The 11,466-nt window shown below is 40.8% G+C and overlaps 1 protein-coding gene across 1 annotated transcript; it reads right to left on the reverse strand.

Moving 5' to 3' along the window:
• Positions 1 to 2,008: 2,008 nt before the first annotated feature.
• On the reverse strand, positions 2,009 to 11,075 carry THOC3 (THO complex 3). The gene is made up of 5 exons (XM_025043147.1): positions 10,910 to 11,075; positions 9,328 to 9,532; positions 6,118 to 6,279; positions 5,904 to 6,004; positions 2,009 to 2,591 (listed from the first exon to the last, which is right to left on the reverse strand). Exons 2-5 carry the CDS (start codon positions 9,369 to 9,371, stop codon positions 2,428 to 2,430), a joined length of 471 nt encoding a protein of 156 aa, XP_024898915.1. The 5' UTR covers positions 9,372 to 9,532; positions 10,910 to 11,075; the 3' UTR covers positions 2,009 to 2,427.
• Positions 11,076 to 11,466: the final 391 nt, after the last annotated feature.

Here is an 11,466-nt window from a genome sequence, read left to right on the forward strand (position 1 = left end):
AACACAGGTTAGGGCGCACGGAACACCCTCAAGGCACACACACCTCACACAAGCTTACCATTTGGCGGGGTCCATCCTTCCCTGGATCTCAAGACACAGAGAATCCAGGATCTCAGCAAGAGATATCGTATCTTTCTTACCTGCCTAAGTCTTAGCCTGTCTTATAACTCTGGTCAATGCAGAAATGGGTCGCTGGCACTGCAAATCTGACTTTCCCTGCCACCTGAAGTCTAGATCAGAGCTGGCCTCACCGCCCACTTCTGTCTCACTAGTGTTTGGGGCTGTGACTGTATGACATGCCTAGACTTACCCAATAGTAAATAGCCACGTGTGATTCTGAATGGCATCCTTCCTGCTCTGAACTAGAAAACTCGCTCAGACCACAGGGTCCCAGGTCTGGGACAACTCGTGTCATTTCTCCAGGACTCTGAAGCCAAAACACAGAGACGTCAGCCAGACCCTGAGTCAGCGAATGCCGCCACAAGCTGGAGCTCCTCATGGACGTGTTTTCCTGTTGCTACAAGTGTTCCGCTAGCTGAAAGCAACAAATCTCTCATTTAGGTGGCATGAATCACCACTTTGCACAGATCCAGAGAAAAAGTCCACAGGAATGGGAGGAGGTGGGTCAAATACCAAAACCTTTCGCATCTGGTCCCAATGCTAAGGCGGGTATATAAACATGGCAACAACCACGGGAATGACAAGTAATTGAGAAACAAGAAACAATGCACCAAAGTTAACTCCCAGTGACATGAACACTGGGCTTCTGACATTAGGAGGTGGCATGTTGGTTTGCAAATGAAAAGCCCATTTCTCAAAAAAGGTGGGGCAAAGGCTGTTCTGGGGGCTGGAGGAAATCCTACTCGGCCTGAAAACCGGGCTCAATTCATCAGACACTCACCTGAGCCGAGAGTCCACTGCTCAGAGCCATGGTTTACTCATCTATAAAATGGGAAGAGCAAACGGAAACAGAATAGCCATTGCAACAAAAAGCACCTAGATCTGAACATTGTCACTTAACAAGCAACACGGAGTTACACTTTCTGAGGCAGGAAAACGGAGACAATACCCAACGTCAAAAGGATATGGTGGAACTGAGTAACGGCTGACGTAAAGTGCTCATCACAGCACCAGACAGACACACACGGAGTGTTCCGTAACCAAAATGCCTAAGACTTACTGCTCCCAACACTGGCCAGCGAGGTGCCAAGCCCTTGCATGATTGATCTTGTCACACTTGATATGTCTGCCCTTCGAGGTTACTATAAACACGCTCTAATGTGTAAATATGAACACAAGAAAGTTCCCAGAAGGATATACACTAAAATGCTAATGGTAGTTGATCTCTCGGTGCTAGGAATGATTTCTTTGCTTACCTGCTTTTTCTAAAATTTTCTACAAACATCCCTTAGTAAGGTGTATTCCTATTTTTTTATGCTGAAATACATTAAAATACAATAAAAATCAAGACACTGCTCACAAGAATGAGCCCCCGCGTGAGCCATTCTTTCGGAGGGAAGGGCTAAGAAAAGCACTGCTCTGCTGGCGCGTGCTCTGCTTTTTAATAAGACTCAGCCGACTTGTCCCCTTCTTCACTCTGCCACCGGGGAGTACAGTCAATATTTTAGTTCAGCCATTTAATTAGGTTCTTATTCCTTCCGCATTTCTATATTAATTTCCCCAGGCTTGAATTTCTATCCTAATTTGTATTTCTCATCCTGATTTTGCAGCTGTTTATATTTTACTACTTTCCCGTGTTTATCGTAAATGTGTTATCTACAAATCCTTTGCAGAATGAGGCGAGGTAAACGTACACATACATGTAAACGACTGATGATTTAAAGGACTGCCACTGCCAACGCCCTTCACACCTTACCCCTGCATTCCAGAGTTCTTGTGTTAGGACAGCAAATGACAGAATTACCTTTATATTCCATTTGAGATTTTTTAAAAATGCAAAACTGCAACATCGCCCTATAAGAACATACCATAATTTCAAAATCCTGCAGTCTCATAATAAAAGTCAGTTTTATTAAATGCTCATTCTCAAAATGACATATATTCCTTTTTTAATTATTAAAAAATCTCCAACCCCAACTCACCCGTCTTCACCCACCCCTCCAAACTAGGTACTGTCCAAGCAGAGGCAAGCCCAACGACGTCCCCTTACACCCCAGGCAGGAAGACAGGAGGTCCCCAGAGGCCGAGGCATGCTGCTGTTACCACCCACACTGCAATGCCCGCATGTGGGGGTTAGAATGGGAGCAGCTAACAAAACAAACAGGAGCGCGATCTGACAGACGACTTATAATTTATACCAATTTACAGACACTGTAGGTGCCCACCAATTCAAGAGAACAGACAGAGCTAATCGCACAGAGGAAGCCAGCCACCCCCCATCCCCACTGCCCCCGTCAGGCCCTCCCATCAGGAGTCATTAGGAAGCCCAAACAGCTTCACAGTTCCTGTTTCCCGACTACTGTCATATTTGCCATCTTTGTCATCACAGGCAAATGCCAGCAGAGGCCTTTTGGGGTGCCAAGCCACAGTGAAGGTCGGGGACTCACACTGCACCTCCCATAGCTTGTCTCCTATAAAAATCAATATAGAGAAACGAATCAATACATGAATAATAAGAGACCACACTCATTAAGTACTTAGCTATATTAACTCCTTTAACCCACTTAGGAGCCCCATGAGACAGGAACGATCACCCTCCACCCCTCTCCCCCTTTCGACAGAGAACACTGAAGCGCAGAGACGTTATAAGCCAGCAGGCAGCGGAGCAGGACCTCAATTTGGGCCAGTTAACTTAGGAGCCTATGCTTTGAACCCCTCTTCTACACTCCCTGGAAAAACAGTAAACAGCAGCTGATGTCTACTGTGCACCCCCTATGAATCAGATGGGCTATATCACATACATTTATTTCCATAAAGTATAATGACAACCCAGCAAGACAGGCAATGATTTTAAATCCAATTTTACAAAGAAACGGGTGACTTAAAAGGTAAGTCACACCTCAAGGAAGCAAAAACGTCAATACATGAAGTATGTTTCTAAAGCCACAGATCTACCCACTAATCCTCAATGCCCTGTAATAAGAGTAATCTGTGCTTATTCCCAATATTTTATGCCTCCCCCTTGCTGAAGTTAAACACGATCTTCTAAAGCTACTATTCCTTTAGTCCTGCGTAACTTATTTTCAGCCTTAGGGTTAAGATTAATGTAGTAAAACATTTACAGTTTGGTGCCAATTTAAAAATGCAGGATACACTCAATTATATATTTCAAACTAGTCAGCTATGGTATGTGAACGTATATGATGCGCGTGCGTCTGTGTGTAGAGAGAGGGTGGGGGAGGGAGAGGGGAGAGGGGTTTTTTGCTTTTGAAGAAATTCGGGGACAGGAAACCACTCTTCGTGGCGCAAGGGTCTGGCAGCCTCTAGCTCTGTGTGTGAGCAAAGTCCCGAGTGGCGCGAAGGATGGCGGCGGAGCGTGCTGCTTCTCTTTCAGTTCTAGGCCTTTAGCTCCGTGCCACTCGTTATGGGATCGGTCGACAGATTTACACGGTTCAAGAAAACCAGAGCAGACATAAAGAGGCCTAAAATGTTTCCCAAAAAACTATGTTGCTTCATAAAACTTAACATCTTATTAGAAAGTTTAACCTTTGAATGATAAACAGAGTCCTATGTGAGAATGACATTGCCATTGCAGACCATAGAAGCTGCAACAGACTTATACGACATGCATGGGTGTGTTCGAACAGCTGAAAATTACACGGACTGTATTAAAATGAGGTTCTGTTATATGTGCTATCAGGAATATGTAATGAATTCTTACAGAGTACAAAATTGTATCTAATATATGATTCAACGACGTATATGTGTATGTGTGTGTATATGTTATTTGCAGGAGGAAAAAAATGGAACGAAATACACTAAAATGGTAGCAATGATCGTCTCTAACTTATGGACCTGTGTGTGCCTGTGTATTTGTAAGCATTTTCCAAATTTTCTATAATAAACACGTATGACTCTTATTTTACAAACCACCACGTGAAGACATGCATAAAATTCAAACAGGTCAAGAGTACAGCAGCACTGTACCACAGACTCATCTGTGACAGAAACGTTCTGTATTTGCACTATCCGATACAGTTCCCACTGACCACCTCGGGCTACTGAGTCCTTGAAATGTGCCTAGGGCAACTGAGGAACTGAATTTTTAATTTTGTTTAATTGGTTTTAGTAATAATTGATCATTTAAAGTTATTCTTTTTCCCTACTGCAGTCTTCCCCCCAATCTTATAAGTCTGATATAAATTCTTCCAAATGTTTTTCTACCAATTTCACTTTAGTTTCTTTACCTAAATGGGAGCACATCGCATACACGACTGGCTACCTGCCTCACTCATTCAGCATCATGCCTTGTGCACCTCCCATTCAGCATGTACAGAACTATGTCTTTGTCCTGGCACACTGCAACATGGATGTATCACAACTTATTTCATTAGTCCATTAAAATGTAAATTTAGACTGTTTCCCATTTATGTATAAAACAATGCTGTATATTATTGAGCTTTAATAATCATCTGGCTTTTAATTTTTAACCTAGGTTATAGAGAAAAAAATTTTAAACCCAGTATTTGTCTAAACAATACTGTATGTTGATTATAACTGAAAAGTAAACTTTTTAAAAATTACATGAAATAATGTATTTATCTAAACTATTTAGAGAAAGTAATTCGGCCATATCTGATATACTCCTGAGAGACTACATGTGAATTAAACCATAGTTTACATGCATTAGGTAAGACAGAAAATAAAAAGAAACCTGCACGAGATGGAATGGGACAAACCGTCTATGCTCGCACTGCTGCTGGAAGCAAACGCTGCAGTAACCATTCCGTACGCTGGTTTAGCCCTTCGCCTTGGGCTCAGCAATCCCACGTCAATGCTTTACCCAAAACGATGACCACACAAGTAAAATGAAGTACGGAAAGGAAACTCATCAAAGCACTACTTATAATGGTGCAAAAATCAGAAGCCACGCAATAGGATATACTTAAGTATATACTGGTACAGTCAATGGAATTCTAACCCCATTAAAAGTGGCAGCAAGCTCAGCAGCTGCCACCGTGTAAGAAGCTGTCACACTACGGGTGGGGCGGGTGGCCCAGAGCAGCAGGCGTGCAGCCCAGAATCACAGGAACGAGGGTGACACACAGGAGCCGCGTGTCGGGATGGCTGGACCCTTCTCATCACAATGTTATCAAAACCGGCATTCTTTAAATTGTGGAATTTCAAGTTTTTTACTTCTTTGATGTTTTCTATACAGTTTGAATTTTTACTAAAGTATCACGTATTTTCAAAAATACAGCTACACTTAACAAAAATCTGAGGAAATTCTTTTGTAAAATGAATACTCTCCTCCCATTTTTCTATTTGCAAGTTTTGTTGCTTTTAAAGCAAATCATATCTACTTAAATTTTATATATATATTTTATATATGTATTTTATATTTATGTATTTTTTCACATACAGGCAAAAGGTAAAAAATAAATAGATCACAATGCTAAAAAGAGGTTGTACTTAGATGGTGGGACCATAGCTGACACTTTTTTCTTTCTACTTTCTATGTTTTAAATTTTTCATTATAATGAAAGAATTAAAAGTTAACGAAATGCAAAATATTTTCCTAAATCACTTTCCTTCAGACCTGCTTCTGTCTCTGCCCTCTGCTCCCTCATTACCTGACTATAACAGTCGTATTATGAAGACAAATTCATTTATACTAATGCTGGTGAAGTAGTAACAAGCAGAGATGAGAACACAGATGAGAAAAGTCCCGATGACCAGAGCTGAAAGAAGATTCTCGGTAAAGTAGGGAGGGTTTTAGTTACCTGTCTCTACTTCAGCAATGTCAATAAAATGATCTTCCGATGCTGACGCTAGCATTTTCCCATCGTGGCTAAAACTGAGGGTCCTCACAGGCCAATCCAGCCTGTAACACGCAGGAGACAGAGGAGACATTAGAATTACCCAATAAGAGGGCACGATTTCACCCCAAATGAAGTAAATTTTCCCAACAACGAAAGTGCTGGCAGAGTCGCTTACCTGGAAAAGCACCGAACACACACTAATTCATCCACATCCCAGAGGCTGACCAAAGCATCTGCACTTCCTGTGGCAAAGTACTTCCCCATGGGATCGAACTTGATGCAGATGCAGTTAGAAGGATGGGCATTGATGGACTGCACCGGCTTCAGCTCTGGGTAGCTGAGAAACAAGACCGACAGCAATCAAACTGTGGGAAGAGGACTGTGGTGCTAAAACAATAATAGGAGACACTAACGAAAATCGAAGTAAAACAAAACAAAACAAAAAAGACTGTCATTCGAGAAAAGTTTCCTGAAATAAAGATTTCAAACAACATACTGAAACACCACACTATACGCCTAAGAATATGAACAAAGACATGAAAACACTCAGCAGTAAAATACTAGATTTAAAGAAAATTAGATTATCATTAACTTTGACAGTAACACTTTATGCCAAAAGAAGTTAGAATAACATATTTAAAATACACGAGCCAAAAAAATATAAATCGAGGATTTTTATATCTAGCAAATTAAAGGGGCTCAAGTAATAAGTACAATATAATAAAGCACCTATAAGTTGTGTAAGTATGTAAGTTATAATAAGTATGAACTCAAGGAATACTGTTCTCATGAACCCTTCCTGAGGAATCTAGGGAATGAGTTTTGACTACCAAAATGTCTACAGACTTATCAGCACAGGGCTGGTGATGAGCAGTGCATATAGTTTCTTGTATAAACTTCGCGAGGTTAAAAGGAAAGGTATAAAATGGAACGGCTGTAAACTCTGACAATATACAGTATTACTATTGTTTTAAATGGAGAAAGAATGAGGAAAAGACACTAAGAGCAAAACTTACTATTTTAAGTAATTACATTGGTGCTGGTGGTGGTGCTGGTGGTGGTAGTTATTCTGTGAAAACTGTACGTGTAACATGGAATAAAGGTAATAACCATGAGATATTCTAATTCCATAAACCCATGCATCTTTGAAAACCAGAATACTTGGTTTGGAAGGAAAGAGATATTCACAATATAGAAGAAGTTTAGTAAAATTGCTGTAGTCCTGAATGTTTTTTTTTTTAGGCGAGGCAACCCTTGGTTGACCTCACAGATTGCAAGGACCTTGTCAGCTTACAATCCCTTATTTTTTATTTTTTACACCTATAGCACCTGGTCTTCCTAGGTGGTCGCCTATCCAAGTAATAGCCAGGCCCAACCCTGCTTAGCTTCTGAGATCAGGCTGTAGTCCTGAATTTTAATTGGAAGTTATCCGTATGAATTCACAAGGTAGCTTATTTTTAAAAATACATGTATTTCCCAGCTCTGTCCACTAGAAACGTCTAGAAACAATGACCAACCCAACGGTATGGACATTCTTATCGCCAGTATTATTTCCCAGTAAAAAAAAACCCAGAGATTTACAGAGAATTTTCTGGTTAAAGGTTTGGGGCAGGAAATGTACAACATGAAGCTGAAACATGCTGTCACACCAGAGTAAGAAACTAAAGACTACTAGGATTATGCCAAAAAAAAAAAAGACTCAGGAATCAATTTGAAGAGGCTTCCACTGGCCAATGATGGGATAATTTGAGCTTCAATAAGGATAATAATTATAATAGATCAAAACACATCTACCATGCTTAAATAGATGAGTCCATAATGAATTCTTCAAAAAGAAAAAAAAGGAACGAGTTGGTCATCTTTGAAGGTGATAAGGAACTAATTCATTATCTGATGATAAAGGGAAAAAATCAAGAATTTATCCTGCTCTTCCTAAGTGAACTATATTCCTGGGTACCAAACAGTAGACGAGAAGAAGTGTTCCTTACATTCCGACAAATAAATAGGCATATAGAATCAGCAAAATCCAGATTGGGAGAATCTCTACAGGTTAATAGTCTAGTTTTTCAACAGCTAAGGTATAAATAAAAGAAAGGAGAGGACTCTATAGTTTAAGAGACTTTAAACACATATCACTTTTTTTTTTTTACAAAGGCAAAACTAGAGTATCTAGAGATACTCACTTAGTAGCTAAAACTATAAAGAAATCCTCTAAAAATCAAAATAGTGTTTACTTTTGAAGGAAGGGAGTTATAATTCAGATAAAGCTCAAGGAATGACTTCTGGGTGGCCAGCTAAGTACTATTACTTGACCTAGGTGGGGTTACACAAGTGTTATACATATAACTATTTATTAAACTATACATTTGTTTTATTTTCTAATAAAAAAGGCTTTAAAAGGAAGTTATAGAAACCCCACTGCCCACAGAATAAAATTCAAGTTGCTAAGCACAGAATTCCAGGCCTTTCATAAGCTGATCCCAAATTATATTTCAACTTTATCTTCCCATTTCCAGGCCCCCTCTTTAGAAACCTTAACCGCCACCTCTCCCAGCAACCCTGATCTACCAACTACTCTCCAAATAAATCGTGCTCCTTCACGCTTGTTTTATCAATTGTGCAGTTTTCTGATTCTTAAAATTCTACTCATCTTTCAAGGTCAAGCTCAGAAGCTGCCTCCTTCAACTTCCAACTCCCACAGTCAAAAAGTTTCTTTCCTTAGGATTCCACAGCGAACTTCCAGCTTTTCTAAAATAAAACCTATTTTACTCTGCTTTCCATTGCTCACCCAGGATAGTATAAAAAATAGAACCAGAAGACCTGAATTTCAATTCCACAATTTCATTCATTAGAGTACATATTTACAGGTACTGGGCTAGGCACTAGGAATTAAACAGTAACAAGTTAACACAGTCCCCACCCTCATGGAATTTAAATTTAATTGAAAATATAGACAAGTAAGTATGCAATTACAATATAAAATGAGGAATGCTTCCAAAGGAAGCACGTAACATAAGCCTCTAACCTGGGGGATGGCTTCCCTGGAGGGAATGTAATATTTAAGCTGAGACTTTAAGGGTACAAGTCAGCTATAATTCAAGGTGAATCCAGTTCTAGTGCTCACCTGCTGACTAGTTACTTAACCTCTCTGAATCCCAGATCCCTACTTATCCAAAGGGAAGCACATCATGAATCCCCTAAAATTTCTGTGAGGACTCAGCAAAATATAAGGCGCCTGGCTCAAAAGTGCTCAGCAGAAGTTAGGGTTATTATTGTCTGTCCTTTAAGCTCCTTCAAGATAGACTAACATCTAATTCATCTCTGTATCCCCCACAGTACCCAGCTGTTAAAGATATGACAGTCCTCTAAGCTAGGACCTCCTCACCTGAGGATGTTGATACAACCATTGCCATTTGTCAGGAAGAACATGTTATTGTCATTGTTCCAGGAGATTTCATTGACCTCGAACTTGAACTGTTCCTCTGCTTTGGAACGGTGTGTCTTGGCATCAATAAAAGTCACCACATCATCCTTGTTGCCAACAGCGATGGTCTGCCCATCGGGACTCCAGCAAATATTAATGTTCTCCCCTAGGAAACCAGATACGATCAATAAGATAATCTGTTTGCCCATTATCCTCCAGAAGTTTCTTTTGTTATCCTGCAAAGAAGACCAGAGCTATGTTCAGAGCTCATTCAATAATGTCCTGGTCAGCGAAGGCAACTACCAGCGAAAGATCAACTGAGTCCAGAACATTAATCTACAGATTTCCCCAATTGGTCCTCACAATACTCTATTATTATCGCTTTATTATCCCCATTTTACAGATGAAGAAATGAAAGAGAAATGAGCCAAACGGCAAAGCTCTGAAGCAACAAAGCCAAGCTCTAAACCTAGATTTGGCTCCAAGTCTTACTCGGTCTCTCACACCAGCATTTCCCAAACTCTAGTCATTCACATGCCACTTTCACAATTTGTGTCCTATTCACGTAACAGCTGTAATTTTCTTTATTGAACAGTTTTCTTCAAATTGACTCAAAAAATTACTTAAATAAATTAGCTTCAGTTTTTCAATAAATTCTATGAGCCCGTTTTTGTCTAATAGACATTAAAACATATACATAACCGTTTTTATGTATATGTTTATCCATAAACCACCTAAATCACTCATGCATCCTGCACTGCATACCCAGGGAAAGTACTGCGTCATTCCACCCACAGATACAAGTCTTGTCACCAAAGTCCAGTGGCTCACACCGAACGCATTGATTAAAAATCTCATCAACTTAACTGACTCTAAGATGTACATATTTTCATATTTTATCATCTATAATGCATCTTCAAACCCATCTCGAAATTTTTGGCGTACATGGTTATCCAGAAGCTTTCTTTTCTAACAGCACTTAAAATATTGCAAATTATAATCAACGGCATCTTAGTCAAGAAAATATGACAAATGACTTCAAGGTTTACAGGGCAATACCTGGTGAAGAGCAGCCTATAAATGTACTGCACGACTTGTAGGTCACTTTCTCCCAGACCACCAAGGCCATCAAGCCCCAGCCTTCTTCCAATCAGCAGTTTCCCAAACGCTCCATGCCGTTCACCCTTAAAACTGCTCTCCACCCGCACCGTACCCTGACCACTAAACTCCTATGGCTACTCTAAGAGTTCACTAAAATTCTATGAGGCCCTCCCTGCCTCCCTTAGGGCAGCCTTAAGCATTTCCATTCTGGGGATCCACCTTAAGCACATCTCCGCTATAAAATGAACCACGCCACGTTATATTTTTATGTATATGTCTCACTCTCTGCACTAAACTGTGAGGTCCTTGGAGCTGGAGACTGTCTATTCGGCTCAGGATGTCCCATAACTAGCACAAGGCCAAGCCCAGAAAAGATATTCGGGAAATGTACGTCGAATGAGTATAAGTAGCTTATCTTCCTATTGTCTCTCTCTGAAGTCACCTTTGGTGTTGACAGTAGCAATGCATTTGGTAGTCCTCACATCCCAGATGCGGATAGTTTTGTCTCCAGATGCAGTGACAAAGAGGTCAGGATTACTCGGATGCCAACAAAGCTGGTCCACACTATCCCCGTGTCCCCGATAATTGTTTTCTTTGACCTGAAAGAACAGAATCCAGATGTCACTTCACACGTATGTACCTGCCTCCACGTGTAACTTCTTAACCTTATTCAAACCAAGGTATCTTGTGACCAACAAAAATGTCGATGAGAAAGAAAAGTCCAGTCCTTCCAAGCCTCTTCCCCAAAATTCTTCCCGATATCCCCCCTCCCTTCCTCCCCTATCGCTGGGAACACCTGAGGCGGGGTTCCACATCAGGGCCCTTGCTCTTTTGCCCTCCCTGGCCTTCCTCCTCCTTTCTGGTTTTCGACCCTTACTCTGCTACCGAGGTTCCCAACAGGGGGCTCTGTCATCGTCGAAGGGGCTCCGCTCTCTATGACAGGGGCCCCACGACAGCCGCAGGTCACTCCTACCATTCTCCCGCGCCCAACCTCACCTC

This window comes from Pteropus alecto, unplaced genomic scaffold, assembly GCF_000325575.1.
Source record: "Pteropus alecto unplaced genomic scaffold, ASM32557v1 scaffold40, whole genome shotgun sequence".
Classification (NCBI taxonomy): domain Eukaryota; kingdom Metazoa; phylum Chordata; class Mammalia; order Chiroptera; family Pteropodidae; genus Pteropus; species Pteropus alecto.